Source organism: Papilio polytes, unplaced genomic scaffold (genome assembly GCF_000836215.1).
Source record: "Papilio polytes unplaced genomic scaffold, Ppol_1.0 DF822289.1, whole genome shotgun sequence".
Lineage (NCBI taxonomy): Eukaryota > Metazoa > Arthropoda > Insecta > Lepidoptera > Papilionidae > Papilio > Papilio polytes.
Window position 1 is genome coordinate 162,673 of NW_013526915.1, and position 24,363 is coordinate 187,035.

The 24,363-nt window shown below is 32.2% G+C and overlaps 1 protein-coding gene across 1 annotated transcript in view; it reads right to left on the minus strand.

Annotated features, from left to right (window-relative positions):
* Window positions 1-8,056: 8,056 nt before the first annotated feature.
* LOC106106244 (lachesin-like) overlaps window positions 8,057-24,363 on the minus strand; it is a 39,909-nt gene continuing 23,602 nt past the window's right edge. Inside the window, exons 6-9 of the mRNA XM_013286795.1 lie at window positions 10,118-10,249; window positions 9,434-9,553; window positions 9,185-9,364; window positions 8,057-8,797 (exon numbers count right to left, since the gene is read on the minus strand). Of these exons, the coding sequence (XP_013142249.1) occupies window positions 8,616-8,797; window positions 9,185-9,364; window positions 9,434-9,553; window positions 10,118-10,249 (614 nt within the window). The 3' untranslated portion in view covers window positions 8,057-8,615. The remainder of the gene's footprint in view (window positions 8,798-9,184; window positions 9,365-9,433; window positions 9,554-10,117; window positions 10,250-24,363) is intronic.

A 24,363-nucleotide genomic window follows, 5' to 3' on the forward strand; every position in this document is an offset into this window, starting at 1 on the left:
AACGTATGATCACGTGTATGCATAGTTTTGCATTTCATTTGCGATTTAAGATTTGTTTTTAAAATGGCGTTATTCAGATTTTTTTTGTTCTGAAACTTTCAGAACTTTCGTTCTCAAACGTGACGAAGTGACGATTGTCTTTTGATTTGAAGATTCAGAGCGGACACACACCTTTCATTAAACTATCGCACAGCTTTTGTGCGATTGTCGATTGTTTCGCAGCCTATTGGACTATTTAGTTGCACAACTAAAAATCGTCTAATGTGCACACCTCCATATAAGCTTAAAGGAATCAAAGCAAGAGCAAACAGTTGTGCGATAGTTCAGTTTCATATGTGCGCTTGCTCTTAGTGTCATCTAGAATGAACGTAGCTATAACAAAAATGTCATTAATGGACAGAACGTAGACTACAATAAGCATGCCGGGTTCTAACTTTAACATGTTAAAACTCTTCTATATAACTCGCTATTTTAATTTGGGTAACGAGAAAAGGAAGGACATAGAAGCGCATTTTTATTAAGCCGCGTATTAGATGGTACGACGTCCAAATAAAGCTAAGATTACAAGTTAACCTCATGTTAGTAGGAAAGGCCAATGATAAAGCATCTCAGGAAAATCGAGCATGAGGAGGGTATACTAATCCCTCTTTAGCAAAAACGTTTCGTTCCAAAAAGTGATGGCTGGCTCACGAGGGACGGATGTTCATTATCCAAACGTGTTTGCAGTTAAGCCTAAGACCCAAAGATTACTGACTCAAATTAAAAAGTAACTACTGCGAGCAAGAATTGTTATATTTAACAAAAAAAACTTAATAAATTAATATGTAAACTCCTTCAAACTGAAAATTGTAGTCTGAAACAATGTCACCTTTCTTGATATATTAAAAAACAACTATCGAAGTGTGTGTTCTCTCATTTGGTAAGAATAGAATAGGATATGAGCACGGATGCATAGTTAGTAATGTTAAATGGATAGGTATTAAATCTTAAATGTCAAATAAGCAAATTTTACTCCATACAAATTTTATAATTGCGAAAATTGAATGGTTGGATGGAAGGATATTTGTTACTACGTGTCTTCAAAACAGTTTAACGAATATAGATGAAATTTGGCATATATGTATATAGTTAATATGAATAAATAAATAGGTTATTTAGTAAGTTTTTTATTTATTTCTAGGGGACTAAGTCACCGGAAAACCTGATCTTACTAAACTTACTTCTTACTCTTACTAATATCATAAATGCGAAAGTTTAGATGGATCCATCCATCCATGGATGGAAGAATGGATGGATGTTTGTTAGAGTTTGTAGCCCAAACGGCTGAACGGATCTTGATGAAATTTGGCATAGATGTAGAGGATAGTTTGGAAGAAAACATAGGCACTTTTTTTTTATTCCACGAAGACGGAGTCCCGGGCGAAAGCTAGTAATTTAATAAAACAATCAAATAAGAGTAAAAATCACAAGGTATCATCAATATTATCGTTCTACAAAACATTATTTCTAAATTTCTTTACAATGTTATAATTTTTTTTATAAAATCCCAGTCAATGAAATCCTTTTGCATAAAAAGATTGGTAAAATACCTTCAGGCTATTTACCTCTAATAATACATATTTCCAACGGGATCATGAGCGAGACCGAACCCGAAAATACACAATGGACAATCAAATTATCGTATCATTACCAGTAACGAAACTTTTTATATTTCCATATTTTCCTTTTAATAAAATAGTTTTAAATCTTGTTTTTAACTAAAATGGCGATACTAAAACTTTTATTTAGTGACAAAAAGAAATAAATCATAGCTATGAAAATAAGTAATTTAATTTTAAGGCAAAAATAAAAGATAAAACCATCGTTTGTAAGTATATCTGACATTGGCTCGACAAGCCAGTTTATTGTAGTACTAAAATATTTACATTAAAATTTAAGATTAATTTGTTAAAATTAATCATAAAATCCAAATTAATGATTCAAATTACCAATAATTAATACGGTGTTAATTTCAATTACACATTCGGAAGCTTTAAATGGCTCGCAATATTCGTTTGATGATTTAATGAATAAGTTACGAACTTACAGCTACAATACTTAAAAAAAAATTTTTTCTTAATTCTTTAATAAAAAAGAACCTTATGTTTTGAAACGCATGTAAACGAGGACCGAGAACACCATCATTGGCGAGTACGATGCACATGAACATCCGCAATACTAGAAAAATTGCATAAGTTTTGTCGGCTCTTGGGTAAGTGATACACTCGCTTCTTGGACCCTAAGTCGTGAAGGTTTGGAAATATTAAAAAGTTTCACGGAAACCGCACAGAAAATGATCCAAATGCAACATTTGCTGAATTTAATTTCTTTAAAGGTTAAACTTAACAGAGTTTATATTTAGCTGTAGTAAGTTTCAACATTAGGCAATATGTAAATTATTCTTTACTGCACTGTTTCGCTCGCCAGTAAGCATTGCATTTTGTCGAAGTAATTACCTCGCATGTGGATAATTCTACGGAGAGGTGTATTTTGCACCAATGTAATAAACAGTTCATGAAGTTATTGCTGTATTAAAAAAAGAAAATGCAATCGTTTTCCAAATCCATTCCTCTATAACTTTAAACAAAGAAAAATTAAATGCGTTTTCCTCACGACATCAATGGTGGAACTGATCTGTATAAATAGATAGGATTACAGATTTTAGATTGTCTGACTTTCAGTAGTGGTAGACTAGATCGTTAGCGCTACGATGGCGAAAGTCAGAAAGGCACAAAATACCACACCTTGTAGCCCGTCCATTTTAAGAGGTCAGTGTTGGTGGTGAAGTTATAAAAAACAAAGAAGCTATTATAATGTTGAAGTATGAAATTAAATGGGTTTTACATAGCATCGTATTCCCCGCTCTAGGATCATTGTCGGCCATTCTTGCCTTCTTTGACATGTAATTGAATACTATTGTTGTATGTTTTTCTAGAGGAAAAGAATTTAATAAACGAATGTACAGTGTTTTACGAAATGCGACTATTAAAGTTTTATCTTAAATGTGTTTTAATTTTAAAATACAGTTACATCCAAAGGTTTTTGTTTCATTAAACACAATTTTAATAATTTAACTCATAGCGTTCCGGGCTTCGGTGAAAATTGAATTTCTTTTCCAATACTTGAGCAATTTAAATCAGTAGAATGTAACGATCTCAATTTTCTCGCAATTTGAATTTTCAATAAATGTACTCATTTGGTTGTTCGATACAAAAGGAAGCGATTGTTAAATATTAATTATGCACAAAGGCTTAGTACAAATTACTCTTTTAAATTGCGGTTTTATGTGTACCTTTACGTAATGTAATTATACATAGTTAACATTTAAATCATTTATAGTTAGTATAGTTTACGAGTACTTGTTCAAAAATTAAGTCATCAGTAATGTTTGAACTTACAACCATTGCTAAATTAGAATTTCGTATTTTTCACAATGTTTTTGATCAATGAACTAGAAGTAATCTATACTATTATAATAAAGCGTAAACACACACTTCTTTGTTGCCTAAGATCTCAGCAATTATAGCATATTTTTGAAAAATTCTTTTTGTACTAAAAAGCCCTACACTTACGTCATGCTTTAGGCTATATATTTTAACGCCATTAAACTTAGGGTGTAAATATTTTGGATAAAAACCCTAATGTGGGAAAGAGACCATAAGTTGCTGCCAACATCAAGGTAATAAGATTACCAAGGTTTGTCATGTCATGTAATTTTGACATTTGCTGTTGATAATTTGACAAATGTCAGCCATGAAGTAAAATTTACGTAATTTCATGCGGATGACATCGCAGGGAAACAGCAAGTAATTTATAAATATCGCACTTCATCCGAATTAGAAAGTCTACAAAATTTGAAATAACAACTCTTGAAGTGTTGTCAAACACAAAAGATTTTCTTAGCAACAAATATTGATAGATCTTTGTTGTCAACCGTTAAAGGCGTTAAAATTCAATAGAAAGCACGCCATTCTATCCCGAATTTTGCCGGCTTTCTGCTTACGATATTGTGAAGGAGTGAGCCTCGCCGCCGCCACTATAAATACGTGACTGGCTTATGAGATTCCCTCTCTTGCTTGTTGAATATTGGCATTTCATGGTATGAAGATGCTTTAATGGCCTTTCTATAGACTTCAAGCTCTTTACAGTGTACTAAATGAGTGGGAGATTTAAAACTAAGAGGAATAAAACGCTAACTATTCTTTTTTTCATATACAAAATGAGTTTAAAATATTTTTTTGTTTAAAAAATAGGCTTAGTGCCAAAGTGGTTTTCGAAGTACTTATTGTATTTACCGCAGCGTATCCTATAAATACTTTAACTGACCAATATTAGGTTTTTGGGTTTCGGAAATAGATTGATGGTGCCGTCTGACAACGTCATTAGGTTCCGGGTAGCGGGCGGGCTGCGGGCAGGCAGCGGGCGGGCAACGACTGGGAGTTTTTCCCCACCGAGATAATTGGACCGAATGTTTTCGTCCGCTCAGTCTAATGACTAGCAGTTTTGTTTGCTAACGGGACATGCCGCCTTTTATTGAGCCGTTTGTGCTTAGCCCCTAAATATTTGCACACGACTGGTTTTTGTTGCTTTTAAATATTTTACTCCAAACGAAACGAAAACACTTAGCTTCCAAAGATTACTTTGAATATTATTTTAATTCGATGTATCTACTTCTATAGTATTGTACTATAATATGGTGTGCCGTACAAACGGGTTCGGGTCCCGCGGCACAACCTACCCTTGAACTACGATTGTACCGGAGAGCATAATATTGTAAACGTAAGGGGAAAATGGTACTCACCAGCTCGATAAATTGCCTCACCTCCTGCTGGTGCCCTGTCTCAGTCAGTGTTAATCGAGTCAAAGTCTGCCGAATTTAGCAACCCCGTTCGCTATCGAAATCGACACGCCTGTTGTGTCTTCGCGTTATACCAAGAGCAATTCTAATCCGCACAAGTGTTCACGACCGTCTTGCTTGGCTGCTCGATTCCGATCTTTTCTCACACCCCTCTCCGCAGGTCCCGCGCCCGTCCGTAGTGGAGAGGTTTTATTCATCTACCCGCCCGTGCGAGAAAAATAATATAGGCGCGCTTACCCGCACTAAACGCGAGGCGCGAAATTTAATTTATTTTCGCCACCGAATGTGGCGAAGCCGTACTATCTGCACATACTATATGGTATGCATTCAGATAAATATTTAATTAAAAGTGAGAATCTCAATAATTGCATAATACTATTACATCTGACATTGTTTTTGGAAATATATGGTTGATGTAAATATTTCGACTGGTTATCGATTTTCGTGTAGGTATTCAATCAAGTAAAGATATTTTATTATTTTATTTTATTATTTGTAAATCATACAAAACATTCCGTAGTTATGTTATTTCTTTTTACATAGATGTAATATAAATTTAGAACTGTTTTATTTTACTTATCCGGTCGACTAAATATAATTTTGTTAACATAAGCAATTACATCCAAATCTCGAATTAATTTTGATGTCATACTACTTGTGTGATTGAAAAATAAATGGAATCTTTTCTTGCTCCCTTTAACAAGAGTTACGAGTTAAGAATGACATAATAAATCCTTATGTCTAGTCGACAGCAAAGTTGAAGAAAGGCTTTTGATGGATTATTTTCCTACAAAGCCCAACCTCAACATGGATGCGAAAATAAAATTGGATTTTTATGAAAAAGCTGATAAGTATTTAAAAAAATCTACATTTTACATCTTTTTAGTGAATAGTAAAGGATATTTGGAAACTTTTTTCGTTTACACTATTTTTTAAATGTATCTATGAATCAAAAAGGAGTTACGTATGAATAGTTTCAGTTTCTTTAAAATATTCAGGCTATATGATATGCATAGTTCACATCTGAAATTACCATACTTATTTAATTTCTTATTCTTTAGTAAACCCTGGTCTACTTCTCATTATTCATAAGCACATACTGGTCACGTATTTCAACACATGGTATATTCTTCTCATTTTCAAAGTATCGAATAGTCAATAACATTATTATACTCAGGCGCATCTCCTTTGAAGTGATACTAGAAACTACGTGACCGTTTTCGTAATACTTACCAACTGTAAAAAAATGTCCGATCGCAAACTACGAACAAACCCTTCAAAGATAAAGAAAAAAGTTCTTATACGAATAAGTAACCTATTTTTTTTAGTGCTCTTCCAAGTATTTAAGGATTAATTTAGTCTTAAAAATGGTAGTAAATTTTTTAAAACTACTCATTTAATTGCAGTTTCTTAAAATTCACTCTTAATTCTCATGTTTTCTATAGATCAATGTAACTAACTATATGTTTTCTATACCTCGAACAGAAAAACAGACAAAACCTGCATTACCATGTTAATAATATAATAACTAGATAACGCAAAGAGTGCATATCTCTATATTTGTTTTTGTACTAACCAATATTTACTTATTGTTTATAAAGTAGGGCAACAAGTGTTGGTAACTAATTTGCATTTACTTATGTCTGAACGTGACTTTGTTGAAACCAGACAAGTGTGTGAAATCAGTCTTCGCTTACAATTACGTAACTAGTCTATTTTCTTTATCTTGTCCTCTTATCAAAATATTATGTGGTATTCCATCAGATGTGTTTTAGTGATACAATGTTCTGTAATTTTAAGAATTTTCAATTCATATGCGAATAACTGAATTTAAAATGCAAAATCTATCTCTAAAATACGTATCACGTAATATTTCAATATAATCGATCGGGGTATGCTTTTAGATCCAGCATACAGAGTAAAAGTGGAGGCGCATTAATTCAAGTGCAACACGAAAAATGCATTACCGCCTCCATTCTCCAGCATTCGTCATTGTCCAACGTCTCGGTTGAAATTGTCCTTGCTTGGACAATTGGGTTGTACTAAAAATATTAAAGTGTTCTAAATTTGAATGGTTTTTTTTTAAAATATAAGCCAGCAAACAAGCGGCCACTAGATTCGGTTAAAATAGCAAAATGACCTTTGTATCAAGTTAGCATTTTCGTTGTCTATCTTTAACGAATAGAAGAGGGGAAAATAAATAGGATATGTGTGGAATTGAATCGTTGTTAGTTTTGTTGTTGTTTGCGATACCAAAAACTTTACTTTGCTGTCGTTTATCAATTAAGTCTTTTCGATTTGATTTACAAAGATGTTATTTGCTATCTGAAGTTTACCTAATTTATTTGAAATCAAAAAAATTATAAAAAAAAACATGTCGACGAATTGAGTACCTTCTTTGAGAAGTCGGTCAAATGTAGGAATAATATTATCTATTGGAGACAGTCATAGAGTATTTGAGTCGCAGAAGGAAAATGTTGAGGAAAGGTATAGGTAACATATTATTAAAAAAAATATATAATTTAGGGAGTTAAAGTGGAATTTTCTTTTAATAGTTTATTAATCAGCTTTTTATTTTTATACATTTATTGTCAAAGTCAACATAACAAGTTTCTTAGCACAAGATTTAAAGTCATTATTCAAATTATTATTTTTTATTTAATAGATAAACGGTTACATTGTTTATTCTAGGACTTATTATCGGTAAATTTTAAACGGTTAATTAATGACTTAAGATTAACAATTTGTTTAGAACATTTTTTAGGCAGTCCCTTCCATATGACGCTTATGTTTGTAGATATTGTATATTTACATAGAAATCATACCTTTTGTTGTTTGTGCATAACTGTTTAACATAGCATACGAGTTTTAAATTGAGAATGTTTCTTAAATTGTAGTTAAAAATATTTAAATAAGTAATGTTCAAGTCATAAAATCAAAAAACAATAATAAAATTACAATAAGAACGCGCGAACACATTGGATTAAATTATCGCATGACTGATTAATCGCGCCTTGATTCTTACGATATCATATGAAGGTACGCACACTACTCGAATTTTAGTTGTGCAACTAAACTGTTGAATCGGCTGCAACAGTTGTGCGATATTTATTCAAAGGTGTGTGTCCGTTCTAAAAAAAAAATTGAACAACGATTGACTAAAGTTCAGTTGTTTATTGTTAGAGTTATAACAAGGCATAATGTATTCGGTCAGTTTTCTAAACTTAATAAAATGTATTCCACAAATAACGATTCTGCTCCGCATATGAGTGGAATGCAATGTGCCGCTGAACTGGGGCGTTAATTTAAAACTCTGCATCCGAAATGTATTCGTGCAGATTTGTTGCCTTTTCAAAGTAAAATATTTCGTCGGTATATGAAAGCTATATTTTTTCTAGCGCCGAAAGTAGTTTTGATATTCTTTATTGTTAGTTCCAGGATGACATTAGAATACCAGTTTTATAAACAACACCGCGTTTTATTTTATTTTTAATTCTTATTCCCTTATATAGAGATTTTACTTTTGGGACGTTTTTTATCGATTTCATTACTTATTATCTTCCAGTTGTCTCCCAAACAAAATTAGCCTTAACATCAATAACAATTCAATTAAAATTCGAAAGTCACTTGCTACATTAATTAATATAAAATTATTTATTTACAAATATCTAAAAGTTATTATAGAGTAAGTAACCACAGAGAGTACATTTCAAAATATCTAATTGGTAAGGTATCGTAGAGTAGGTATTAACAGAGCGTACAGCTGCGGTGTGAGATGTCTTGTGAAGGAATACGGTCTTGCGTGCGATGTGGCAGGCGATATGGCGGGGTGGCCGCGTTGCCACGCCGCGCCGGACACCATTGGCTCCTCCGCATACCCGTTCATACTTAATTCTAATCCTGTAAATAATTTAATATTAAGGTATTCTATATGAATGATTATAAACTAGTATACGTTGAAACTTTCTATAGAAGCTCAGTTTTAACTGAACAGTTCGAATGTACAGTTTGAGCGTATAAAGCAGATCTCAGAGTTATTCAAAAATTTATCATTTTTATTATTTGTATGAAAATTGATTTTATTTATTTGGACAAATAACAACTTTTATAGGTCTGTACTCATTCTTAGTTGATAACAATTCGCTTTGCTGCTGTAATGAATGTTACAAAAATGATAAATTATAAAAACCAAATGAAAAAAGTGTTATAATACAAACTTGATTGAACAAAAATCAAAAAAACATAATAAAAAATGAAATATAGAACAAACTTAAAATTATTACTTACTATGCAGGCTGACTTGACTCTCCATCTTTCCTAAGGCATTGACAGAAGCACAGATATACGTTCCATAATCTTTAGGAGCGAGAGACTTTATAGTTAAATTCATCCACTGTGAATATTCATTCACTATAGTCTCCGCAATACGGAGTTTTGGATTCTCAAACAACTTGTCACTAACTAAAGCTGGAAACACTTTGAAAATTAACAACTTACATTAAATATATGAAAATTATTAACAGCATATGAACTTACCATCTTCCCGATACCAGGAGTTCATAGCTTTGGGTGAAGCTTCAATATAGCACTGCAGTTCAACATCACTACCGATTGGTGCTCCAACCAATTGATTTGTCACTTTCACTTGCGGTATAACTGTAATAAAGAAAAAATTAAACCAACTGCTTCACTTGGCTCAGTATAGTTAGTACATTTTTTTATAACAAAAGGTGGCAAACGAGCAAGCGGCCACCTGAATCCGCCAAAATAGCGAAGCGAGCGCTGCCCATAGACATCCGCAATTGCAGATGCGTTGCCTACCCTTATCCGACAAAGGAGATGCACTTAAAGAGGATAATTCTTCTTCCTATGTATCTCCTCCTCTGTCAAATCCACTTTCCTTCCCATCCTCTCCTTATAAGAAAAGGGTGGTAAAGAGAAAGGGACTTAAATTAGGCCTCCAGCACTTTCACTCCACACTCATCAGACGAAACACGGAATTGCTTCCATTTAACGGCTGTCTTCTGTGTGGTCATGGTATTACACCGGGCGTGCCGGCTCATTCGTGTTATGTTAAAGCGGGCACTACCACTTTTAAAAAATCATCTTGTAGTTGTTACATCTTGTTTTGATTTTATCGCCACTGCATCGCTAGTTATGTACAACAATGCTAATACAGCGATATAGCTTAACAAATAACAATAATAAGTAGTGACTTACAATGCACTTGCACGTGATACCGGCGACTGACGGTGGGCGGCACGCCATTGCTCGCTATGCAGTAGTACGCGCCCATGTCTGCGCGCTGCACGTGCCACAGTTCCAGACTCTCGCCTTTGTGACTATCCACGACTAGAACAAAGGAATACAAGAATATTCATGCTTTTATTTAAACTGGTAACTGCGGGCTGTTAAGGAAGATAATATTTGTCTTCAGTCATTTTACATTTATTGCAAAGTTGCCAGTTTTAATTTAATTTTGTATTAAGAACAGTTTTAGGGCAAATTTGTCTTGTTGACATTCTTTATTTGCGTAATAGATATTTTAAAAACAAGATTTCTTGATCTAATATTGTCTAATACTAAAACATAAAACAATTTAGACATTAAAACTTTGTAAAAGGTAATAAAAACAAGATGAAATATACTTAAAAAAATTGTAAGCCACTTGATAAATAAATCGAAAGCTATAAAAGAGATTATAGCAAACAGGTTTAGTTTTCAATGAGTTAACTGCATCTAAGTAATGCTGGCCAGGATGAGAATAAATTCACTTTATCGTAACACACAGGCGGATTACTGAACACCAGTCCTGACTGTGATATCTGACTCAAATTTTATGTCATAAAACGTTGAACGGCTGGCCAGTTTTAATCACTGTAGGATTTATCACACGAACAATGTAACACCAGAAAGTGGCTGCAGATGCACAAAGGTTTACTTTTAAAGTTTTCACATCAAGATAATTCTTAATTCGTTAAATGTTACACCAATATATATTATTTTTGTTACGTAATTATTCTAATTTAGTACAATTCTGGAATCTTCTATAACTTTACATATTTAAATAGTTACTCGTGTATAGTAAGCCTAAACTACGGATAATTAAAAATTTACCAGTTGCAGTAGATTCATCTATTATCGGGAAATAGAAAATGGTATAAGTATTTTGGACTTTATTTTAAATAAAAACCATGTATCATTTTGTGAAGTAACAACGATATTTGAATAAGTTTATTTGGATAAACGTATTTGTTCGAAGTACGTATTCAAAAAAGTCCCCACGACAGTAAAATCACATTTAGACACAAATAAAATACGATTTCGGTCCTAACCGGTGGATTTAAAAAAAATCATTTTTACCTTCGCTTTGCCGCGAAACCACGTGACAAAAATAAAACTGTTCGGAATATTTTATGTGGTAAATGGAGCCTTTAATATTCGAGGTCTGTCAACACGAGGGAATGCACTTAAAAGTGTATCATCGGTAATTTGTACGCAAACCGGAGTTTATTTATATTTAAAAAAGCCCTATAGTCGTTTAAATTTATAGGCTTTATTTTAGGTGACTGTGGAAAGTTTTTTTATTCAATAAATATTCGTTTAAGTTGTTGGTAAGGTTTAAATATCTTAAAATACATAAGGGATATAGTTTTCTAAAAGATATATTTGTTTAACTATTACATTAGTTATGTTTAAAGAATGGTAACACTAAATAATACATTTTCTTAAAACATAGTTCATTTGTTTTTCTTGATGTTTATTTAACTTGAAACATAGTTTTTTGTGTTGAATTGTAAAGAATTCTGAAGCGATTGTTGAATGCTGTTCAGCTGGACTTGTACTAAGTTGATCATTGTTTTAAATGAAACATTCCGTACTGTAGCGTAAAAAGAGAACTCGTTAAAAAAAGGGAAAAGTGTACATGAAGAGAATGGCTTTGGGCCGTGTCGCTCGTTTGAACAGCCGCTGCGCTTAAGTGATCGGAGCTTTATTTTGTATGTGACGTTATTCTAAGTTAATTTCTTTAGGATTTTTAGCTTAAAGTTTATTTAAATATTTTACATTTTATTCTTTTTGTAACTAATATACGAATAAAGTCACTGCTGTTTTTCGGGTCAAGGTTGCATGACAATTCTTTTGTATCTTGTAGGCTGATTCGACTATGATGAGTGGAGTGTCATTTAATGTCATATAATCTTTCACAAAGTGTCATACTTTCTACAGTCAAGTAGTCTAATCCATCATCATCATCATCATCTCCTTATCCTATTCCCGTAGGACATTGGACATATCCATAGGACATTGTCGCGCCAGATTTTCTTCTGTCCATTTCTTTCTAGGTCTACCTCTACCAATGTACCCTTCCACACTCAAAAATAGTCTTATTGTTATTTTTAAATCAACAACGCGTTTAAGAAATTAATATTTTATTAAACATCTGTCGGAGTAGCAAATGGAGTTAAATGACAAATTCAATTAAGGCATTCAACACACGATTTGAGCAATGAATAGTGTTAAAAGCCGTCCCACAGTGATATACTGTCGCACTTTAGAAGGGATCTAGTTGTTAAATGTAATAAATGTAACAGTAACAGATGGATTAACGGCAAAAAAGTGCGAGATTTCACGCCCCATTAACATTCGAAATGAACGATATTTTGAAATCGCTTCTGAGTATAAAATCTTTTTTTTATTATTCGGGCTACGGTTCATTTAATGTAGTACTAAGTGAATTTGTCGAAGGTCTTTATTTTATGGATTGAGGAGCGATGACTTGAATTATTTTTTGTGAAAAAGAAGACAACGGACACAATTATTACAATACTAGCTTTCGCTCACGATTCCGTCCGCGTGGTATAAAAAAAACAAAAGTGAGTAGCCTATCTGTTATTCTAGACTATGCTCTACGTCTGTGCCAAATTTTATCGAGATTCGTTCAACCGAATAGGCTACAAACTCGAACAAACATCCATCCATCCATCTAAACTTTGCATTTATAATATTAGTATGAAAATTATAATTACTAAACTAATGATAAAAGGCAGCATAAAATAATCATCGGAAAATAACACGAGTAAATTTGCTAAATACTTAGTGCTAAAAATAAATTCTTAAAGCATAACACATTCTTTAATGCCTTCCTTTCTTAAAATCTGTCATATGTTTTTTTTTAGAAAATGTGTTAGTTTATGAACCGACCCTATGCTCAATTTTACATAGTCCCTGTGAGACTAGTATCAAGGGACTCGTAATTTATTTACGCCGGAATTTCCAGTATAATTTTTGCCCCAGCTGCGGTTTCCCGCTCTAATATTTCGCATTTCGTTTCAACAGTGACTAATTTATACTGTCCAATTGCTGTCTCATTAAATTTAACGCTCAGTTTGTTAATATTTACTTTTGCTTTACAAAGCTCTTAATTACTACGTCGGCTCGGTGGCGAGTCGGGAATATACCAATTTAGTTTGCGGGCCAACTGAAAAGGTTTTAATCAAAAAGGTTCTTTATAAATTAACCTTAAAAGGAACATGTTTCTGATAATTTGTGCTTTTCCCACCGTAATTAATATAAGATATCAAATTCAAACTCAAAGTTGTTCGAAATCATACTAATATTATAAAGAGGAACACTTTGTTAGTTTGATTGTAAATAAGTAACTCAAAAATTACTATGCCAATTTCAAAAATTCTTTCACCATGAAAAAGCTACGTTGTCGGTAACATAGGCTATGTTTTATATTATTTTTAATTTCACTCAGATGGAGTCGCGGGAGAAAGCTAGTATTTAATAATATAGTGCTTAAATGTTATGTCTTTTTTTCACAATTACTTGAATGAAATACGATACAAAATAAATTAAATTTGGATTTTTAATGGTCTAAATGGAATTTTTATTCAGGGTAGGGTACAATTTAACTCACTTAAGCATTCAATTTTAATTCGATATGGCGAGTATTTTTAAACGAATCAATCTTATTGAATGTGAATACAGATATCGTATGAAAAATTGTGCGTAAATCTCAAAAAGTGTAGACTAAGAGTTATACCATTTATTGTAATAGCTTTTTATTATAAGGAATTTAATCTTTATTCCTGTTACCGGCTTCTACTTAAACCAAAGCAGAATACTTCTTCAAGTCATTTACTTTTACTGAAGTTCAAACAAGACGTAATTATAGCAGCTTCCTGTTGGTACAACAATTCAAAATGTTTGATTTAAGTTCAAAGAAATGATTATTTCAAAGATCGTAAAATAATTAATATAAACTAGGTCAATACGCTTATTGAATGTTATGGGAAACAAAGTTTATAATATTCTAAGATTATATTACGAAAGGATTAAAATTATAGGCCTTGGTCAGCATTTTATTCAGCACATAATTATCAATATATTTTCTCAGAGAAAACCATTAGACACAGAAATAACGATTTTACAAAAATAACTTGTTATTTTTTTACAAATTAAGTAATTATTTAAACTAGGATTTCAAGAATAAATCAACACATTTTTTGACAAAAAATTTTGCTACTAAATATAGAAAAGAAATTTTATGTTGTCTCGATTTAAATCATACTGAAAAAAAAATTTCTGAGGGTAACAAACTTTTCGCATAAGTGTAGGGCAAATGAATGTTCAGCGTAAATGTACCTTACATTTACGATGTTCCAGATTTATAAACTGACAAGCTGACAAGACGCCAAGCGACGTACATTGAAAAACATATTCGGTGCTCTGATGTAACATATTTTAAAGGAAACGTAATTTTTCACTGCAGATGTCGACAGAGAGACGTAGACTGAAATAAATTACATAAATAAATGATTAAAGGAATACAATCGTAATCAGGTAGTTTGATTTGTAACTTGTAATTTGTCAAAGAACAGATTAAACCTTCAAAGGGTATACCAACTTAAAAAGTAAAATAAACACACGTCCTCTATGTGTTACTAAATATTAATCTTATTGCTAAAGACTTGTAACACACTTTTAAATAAAAAAAAAATTACAGCAAAGCAGTCAAAATGACATGACATGATGACAAGCCATGGCAACCTTGTTTGTTTAATGTTGGCAGCTTGTAGTTTATGGTCCCTTCCTCACATGAAGGTTTCTTTCTAATTCATTTATTTTCCAAGTTTAATAGCGTAAAAATATATAGCCTAAAGCGTGTCGTAAGTGTAGGGCTTTTTACTAAAGAGATAATTATTCAAAAATATGCTGTGATTGTCGACATCATACGCCACAAAGTAGTGTGTACTTACAATTTATTATATTAGTATAGAGTATAGAGTAAAGAGTGCAGAGTACAGAGTACAGAGTACAGAGTACAGAGTACAGAGTACAGAGTACAGAGTACATAGTATAGAGTATAGAGTATAAAAGTATAGATATAAATTTCTAAACGCATCAAATGCATAGAGGAAACGTAACCTGCATAATAATGTAAACTATCGTTGAATTTCGTTGGGGCGATGTGTACGATGTTATCAGACGTTCTGGTTATGACATTATTAAACTCGATCGCACGGATCCACTGACGCTAAAAAATACGTGACCGTTTTGTACAATTTTTCCAAAGCTGAAAAACAGCCCTCCACAAATTTAAGGCCGGCACTGACAGCCGCGAATAAATTATGTTAATGAAAGCTTTGAAAGCGCATCCATAGATCCGACCGATAGCGGCGCGGCGCTTTTTCAACGATTTACATAATAACCGGCAATATTAAGCAAATGATATACTTGCATTTCCATGAATGTATTAGTGAAAAATAACTCGGCGAATAGTGACAATTATTTCTATATTCAATGCACAGTTTGTATGAAAATATCTTACTTCTCTTGCAATTACGTAAGAGAGACTATTAATTATATAAGCACGGGACTGAATTTATTTGTTTTTCGTGTATAAAATGATTTAACGAGTTATAAAATGTTTAAAAACCATTAGCATTGCATTTAAATTCAAACGGTAAATTCGCTAACAAAGGAGATAAACCAATTTGGTGGATATGTTTCAATAGTTTTCAGTTAATTCCAAAAAACTAATTTTTGAACTAGTAATACAATATTCAGATCATTTAATTTAAAGTATTGGTATTTTTGTATCTGATTTAAATCAGATAAGAGTTTTGAAAAAAGAAAACAACTTTGTCTCTCAGCTGAGCTGGTCCACTTCGATGTCTAGATAACATCTTCATTTAAAACTAGATGGAAAAGTGAATTTAATAGATTAGTAAAAATTTAAACATCGAAGACTTCAAATCTGAATCCGACTTACCATTTCTAATTTTTCTAAAACACAGTTAAATACCATTACAACAAAAGTTTTAATATAAACTAGCTGTCGCCCGCGTCTCCGTCCGCGTGGAATTAAAAAACAGAACTTAGTAGTCCATGTGTTCTTCCAGGCTATTCTCTAAATCTATACCAAATGTCTTCGAAATCCGTTCAGCCGTTTAGGTTAAAAACTCTACCAAACATCCATCTAAACTTTCGCATTTATAATATTAGTATGATGTATAATTGTAACATGTTGAAACACAGAAATGCTCGAATAACATTTAATTAGGTATAATAAAGGCCTCATTCGGAATGTTTGCGTCTAACTGTTATCCATAAGGTGAATGTCGGAGTGTTAATGTGAATCAGTGAGAGGAGACAGACGCGCGTTATTACGCGACCGTAAGTGACGCGAGACAACATTACATGTACATTATTACATTCCTGTCACGTTCCCACGTCGCTTTTATCAAATGATACGTCTACCTTACATTCCTAAGTTTACGTGTCAAGCTTAATACTGATTTGACAAGGATTTGCATTCAATTCTTAATTTTCTAATTGAAATTATACATATACTAGCTGTTGCTTGAATTCGTTCACGTGATATTAAAATATATGTCTTACATATAACGTAACTGTTTAATGGAGAAAGGATTTTTAAAATCGGAATAACAAAGGTTCAAATCTTTCTTCTTTTTAACATTACTAGCTTTCGAAGTAAAAAAAACGAAAGTGGATAGCCTATGTGTTCTTTCAGACTATCCCTTTCCGTTCCGACTGCCGTTCAGACTACAAACTCTAACAAACATCCATCCATCACATTTATAATATTAGTATGACTACAGATATATAAGAGCTAGGTATTGAAATAAATTAAATACTGGGGTAATTTGAAAAATTCTTTCACTTTTAGGTAGATATGTAATCACTGAGTAACATAGGCTGCATTTTTCACTTTTGTTTAATTCACACGCGTACGAAGACGAGAGCAACAGCTAATACTATAATAAAAAAACAGTTTAAACCACGATTTTTTTTTTAAATTGATCAATACTCTATTGATAGAATAAACAAATGACACTTATGTAAGGACTTGTAATCATGTAAATATTTTATTATGAATGGCTTTATTCCTATTTAACACTTGAACATTTGGATATTTTTTTTTCGGCCTTCTGCAAAGACGAAAATAATTTTCTTAAACTTCAGGTACTAATGTAAATTAGTGCAATAATACTGAGCTGAAGTGGGCATTTTAAAATTCAACAATGTAGGGTCGGAGGCGGATACTTTAGTTAATTCGTAAACTTCATACTATTTTCCTCGCCGGCAACGAGTTAAGACGTTAATTAAAACACTTTGCCTAACTTTTAGTACAGAATTTCTGAAGTACGGCAATCAACTTAATAGCTCAATCAAAGATCAAAACAACTCTACCATATAAAATATTGTATTATTGCGATACTTTGCTGAAGCCAGATGTTTTCTCTAAACCGATATCGATATTGGGATATCGAACCGATATCGATATTATTAACTTCAATATTGTGTGCATTTAAAACTAAAAAAAAACATATGTAAAACTATAAAAAAGAAATAAAAGCATGATAAAAATTAAGAAGTATCAAAGCATTTCTCTACATTTTTTGCTTTGATTTTTAAAACAAAAGCTATAATTGTAATTTTAATATCGCAAATAATATACAATGGGTTTTATTAAACCGCACAAGTGTGTGTACGGCTTTACATCTGTCGTTTTTAATATAAATTTAACGCTCCACGAACAGTGAGTATACGACCGGCCATTATTACTGCAACCACTATTCTCTATTTGTAGCAGTTGAACCTTACAGCGGTCAAGAAAAGGGATGTGGTCAGCTCTGTCCTGACCATATGTCGATATTTTCAACACGCCTTTATTAATTCGTATTCTATGTAACTTATATTTGTAATGAAATAATTTATCCTTAGTATTTTCAACAAGATTTTACTTAAAAAGAACGTATGTGTTTGTGATATCACAAACTTAGGTGTTTGTAAGTTATTTAAGAACATTTTATATTTAGGTACAAATGTCAAGAAAGGTGTAAAATTAAATGCAATAAATCTATTTAAATACCAATAAAAAGCATATTCATGTCATATTTTCATCACATTTATAATATGTCAGCCTGTAAGAAACCACAAAGCCGTCCCACGCTACATATTCGCTTCAGTTCCCTTTAACAAATAGCGTTATTTTTCTGTTCAGTAGAAGCCAGTGTCAGCTAACTCCCACATCAGTTCTATAATTATTACAATAAATTTACTCCGTCGTTCTTCTATGTTCTATTATTGTTCACTCAACTACGTTAAAGGTTAATTGATTGTATTTTTATACAATAAAGCAATAATTAGGAGGACAAAAAAACTTTCAAAGGTAATATTAATCTATTATTACTTTTAGTGGTATAAAACTATATGACCATAAACAGATACACTCAAAGTACCGTACAGCTATGCTTTGTACTATTTTGTTTACAAAATGAATTAAAGAGCTCATGCTATTTGAGTCGTTGTTTTATTCGTTTAAATATTAATCCTTATCTAAATAAATTCGTTTGTTATCAGGAGAATTTAATGTAGAAAAAAATTATCCTTAAAAGTATTAAAATTGGACTAAAGTTCAGAAGATATCGTGAACACAAACAATAGAAGTAACCGAAACATCAGCACCCCAACTATCGGGCCTAGAAAATTGGAATATTGCATCAGTAGATTTCTGTTATCACGTTGATTACTAATAAGTAAAAAAAGGGCGAACGTAAGTTTTGATCTTTTATACTACACGCGGAATAACTCGCAGGCAACAGCTAGTAATATTATGAACAGGAAAAATTCGTATTTATGTATGTATTGAAATAACTCAAAAACTACTGGGCCGAGTTTAAAAATACTATCGCTGTTAAAAAGGCAAGTAACACAGGCTACATTTTTAATTACTTTTAAAGTTCACGCGGGCGAAGTCGTTATTAAATGTCATTAAATGAATGGAATTAATACGGGAGTGTTAGGCATATAAAATTCAATTCGCGTTAGAAATGAAAATGCTACGATAATTTCTAAAGATCTCGGGGAAAATAATTCAAATATAAACGTGGTATTAAGTTAAAGCGACCCGTGCGAAGCCGGGGCGGGTCGTTAGTGAATCAAAATTAGCAGAGTGAATAAAGGCCGTCGGTATTTCCGGCAGTGTTATCGCAGTAATTTGGGACCCTTGCATTGAGCTGTGAGACGTACAACGGTTCCGCTCGACTCCGGCGAGCGATGGACGGTACAGTAATAGAGGAATATTATTTACAATTTAAATTTACTCCGTTGCAAGCCCGCATCCTTATTAAACGTATAACAAAGAAACTGAAGGCTTACTTGCATAGTTATTTTTTATTTTCAGTAAAGAAAATTGTTAAATATTGTTTTGTATTACGATACATTTTTGTATTTCTCGTAAAAAATGAAACTATAGAATGTTATTTCAGTATGTAATAACTAAAACATTAGTACCAAAAATACTATGAAATATTAAAAAAATATTGTAGTAAACTAGTCGTGTACCGTTTGAAAATATAATTAAAATATACTTTCGAGATTTTTCTCTAATAATTAAATCCGACAAACTGTAGAATTCTATGTTTAACGTCGGCAAAGTAATGGGCGAAGTTTCATTGCGAGCTTTTATCTAATTTATTTTTATTGTTATATGAGTCGGTTTATGAGGAATTTTACACCCTTTGCAGTAGGTTAGAATCAAGGGCTGAACACGGCATGTATTGTATTTTTGTTATACGTCTTAAGACGGGTTTTCACTGTGCTTTATGATGTCAAACGCAAACGTCTGTGTCAACGATGGCTGTACTTTGTATATTTGTTAGACCCGCCCGATTTATTAATTTACTGCCCCACTTAGAGGTAGTAACTGACTGAAGGAGATACTTAGTGTCTATTAGTTGGCTGATAACGTCTCTCCGCGCTTATGCATAGTGGAAACGCATCTTTACATCGCGTCGTATCAGTGTGCGGGGCATGTGATTGCTCCGCACTCCATCACGTATTCCTGACAGCATTCTTGCTTCACATTGAAATACAGTTCATATTATTTCACTCGGATGTATTATGAAAACGTTTATTTCTTCTTTTTGGGATGTTTAATTTGAATTTTAGCTTGTGAAACGTTTTATCGAGATTGATATTGTTTTATTTCTTTCTGAGGTACATGTATAATGTCTCTGTTTTAAAAAATCTAAACATTAAAAATAAGATTTAAATATGATAAGTTTTGCTTATAGCTTGTGGCTAATAATAAGTTTAAATAAGTTATTAACTTAAAGTTTACAAGTGATGCTCAACGTCCGCACGTGCTAGTTAAGTTAAGCTTACTCGATGACCTATATCAATGTAGGTCTTTCTGGTGCTTATAATTTCATAGTTAGATTTAGAATTTTTAAACCTTATTCTAGTGTTTGAGTGATAATGTTAAATTATGTCAAAAATATTAATTAAGATAAATTCAATTTATATCCATTTTGCTGTTTAATTATTATATTATAGTTAAGTGTGTGATATTTCGTTGTTTATCGTATTTCAAATTGTAATTTGGCACTTTTATGTTAGTTTTTCCAAGGCCTCAAGTCTAGTCCTTACTTAGAGATTACATTGAATGTGATAAGAATTTTTAATTATAAAAGATTCCGTTTATTATTCTTAGGTACACAGTTAAAAGATTCAAGACATAAAACTTAGTTAACTTCAATTGTTTTTCAAGAAATTTAATTTTTAAAATTGAAAATTCCAAGGCTTTCTTCGCTCGCTTTCCGTTCGAGGAAAACTATATTGCGTTTTTTTATTAAAAAATACGAAGTGTTCCAACGAGGGGTAAACGGCCACTAAAACGTTATGGTTACTGCGGTGACATTCGCACGGATACCTAACTTATAAAATTGGTAATACCCCACGCAATAGCCACCCTCCGCGGATAAACGATAAATTATCCGTCTATTACTATTATGAAGTGATATTGCGTTTACGAACAAATTGTTATGTCACGTATCATAAACCTTTTTTGATACTGTGCTTAATTCGTTGACCTATTGCAATTTAAAAAAAATGACTTAATTTTAAAAAATCAAGTTATTAAACAAACAATTAAAAGGTATCCTTAAATATGGACACTAATTTATTACTAAAGTAATGTTTAATAATTTTTACTCTATGTGTCCATCTGTTATCAATCAATCTAGCTCTGCCTACCTCCATTTCATTCTAAGGCAGAAATAACGTGCATCGATTACTTTTGTGTTTTTTCTACACATTATGTCTTTCAATTTTAAACCCAAATAGCTTCTCTATTACTTGAGTAATTTTCACATTATATTAATTAATAAAATTTAAGAAGATAAAATTGGTGGCCATTTAGAAAACGTTCTCCATTCAGCTTGAATAATTGCATCGGAATATTGATAACGGCATTAGTTAATTGGCGAATTTAAATTTGTTACGGTCAGGTACGGAGAATACTTTAATTAAGCTTCAGCGGTCTAATGGATACGTATTAACCATTCAATATTTAAGTCCATGTATTTTTCTTACATCATTAAAATATATAAAAGTTTCAATTACGTTATTACTCCAAGGATTTCTTTATTATATTCTAAAAAGAACTATCCAATAGCTTGAAGAGGAGGGGGATTAATTTCAAAAAGTTTAGCGTACCATTAATAAAATAGAAATACCTAAGCAGTAGAGAAAATTATTAGGAAGCTAGACCTCAACAAGACGTAAGTTTCTTGTCCATTGTATATAATAAAATTGATGTAATTATAGTTTTCTATAACTTTAAAGTTGTTTAATATCAATTGTTTTGTAAAGTCTAAAAGACTTTTCAAGATAATTATTACTTCAATTGTATAGTATGCAACAGGCAAGAAACTTGCATTGTGTAAATACGTCTTTATTCTAGACATAAATATAAAAAGAGGAAAATTAAACGTTACTTCGAAACATTAAATGATTTCATCGAAAATAATTAACTATCCAATCTACAACCGCGTAATGCGCGTACAAACATTAGTACGACCAATAGCAAAGCTGGTGGAACGCGAAATTTCCATTTGGTATGTGGCAGTTTACCGAGCGAAATTATTAGTCGATTGTTTGGTTGGCGCGCTATTGTTTCAACAACATTGTTATGTGTATTGACAAGATAACGAGTTTCCTATACAATTTGTAATATTCGACGGCTGACAATCGGCAGAGTTCACAATGAGATCTTACCTAGATAACAAATGCGCTTTTCAGAGAGATATACAAAACTAGAAATGGTATTTGTAATATTTTAAAGTAACTTATTGGTTGTATTTTAATGATTGATCTATTATAGTAAAATGTTTGATGTTTGATTCATAAATTAGTTATTAATTTAATAATTAACATAGACGTACATATCAATAGACAACGTTTTAAATAAAGGAAAAAACTCACTCTTATACCAACACTTATTCTTTACTATCTGTGTCGCATATCACTTAAGATCATAACTTGAACTTTGCCATTACACTTTTCGTTTCAAACTTGCAACTTTATCTTAAAAATAAGGCAAACCAAAATTCATAAAAATTCAGTGGAGACGCTCGTCCTTTTTCAGTGGCAACTCTGGCACCGGAATGATGCGAGAGACTCCCGCGGAAACTTGTTTAAGGAAGTCGATTTAAGTTTCTAAGAGGAGGCCACTTTCTATAATATCAAAATAGGATTTTTTTATGAATAGAAATATTTTACACTTCATGAGGTTAAAGGTTTCTATCGTGGGTTTTTTAACTGTATAACTCAAATCTTATGTCTTTCTTTGTGAGTGGTTGCCTTAAGTAAAAAAATTAAACAACCTATGTTTCTTTGTAAAAAAAGAAATGGAAGAGTTTTATAAAGCCGGAGCTGAATGCGTTCGTTATTTTCACACTTATGTTAAAGTATTCGCGAATAAGAATCTTGCTATGAGCATAAAATCCACAAATTATTCGATTCATTTCAAAAGGAATTCCACTAAAAGAAACGAGAGAGTAACTCAAAGCTTTTATATCTCGTAGCGGGACGCCTTATTGTCTTCAGCGATATATGTATTAAAGCTTGCTTTCTCTTGCGTAAATAAAATTCATTGGAAAGAGAAGAAAATGCTTCAAATCACGTGCAAGAGGGGGTGCGAGGGGAGGGAATAGGTGTAATGCTTCATGTGAGTGTCGGGGACGGGATATAATGCAAAGTAGATTGAATTGGAAAAGTCTCTCCAATAAAATGGCGTCTTTTGGCACCCAAGGGAGTAGGGTAGCTCACAGCTAGCTATAAAGGGTTAACAATAAGAACAGCGTCAATAGATGTTGCTACGATATTATGTAGCTGTTGCTACGAAATGATACTGTTGCTACGTTCCGTAGCACTTACTACTATGCTACATGTGTCTACGAGCATTTTCAATTTAATTCATTTGTGCGAGTAATCATTTAATTAATGTATTTAATTCAAAGCTTGTCTTATTGTAGTTTTTTTTAAGTTTCAAATTGATTTTGATTTTGCATTAAAACTACAAAGTTGAAAACTTCGTTCAGAATTTAAATTCAAATTGGTTGTGATTGGCCATCGCCAAAGCCTGTTGCAAAAACATTACCTTTCCGGTAGTTTTCCAACCACTAGTGGAAAAACAACAACGGGTTTTTATTTTTACAACGATGGCGAATTTTTTTGCTTTAACCTTTACTAAATAGGTCGAACTGTATTTTGAAAACGACAAACTTTTATTACTTTAGGAAATGTAAGTTTGCTCAATAATATTGTTTTAAATACATCTACTCCATAATGTATTGAATCAGACTTATACTAGATATGTACATACAAACACACTAAATGTTAATTATAAATGCAAACACGGAGGTGCACATTCGTTGCCTGAACTAATCCGATTGGTTCACGTTTGTGTGCACAACTCTCGAACTATTGACTCAAAGATATGGAAATCAAATTTAATATGTGTTCAAATGCACAAATGTTAAGAACAATGAAGACCACAATTTGTATCAATTAGTTGCTTGGATCAGTGTACTAAGACCATCATTATGCCAGCAACATAGAATTCGTAGCTTAGCTAGAGTTTCTTT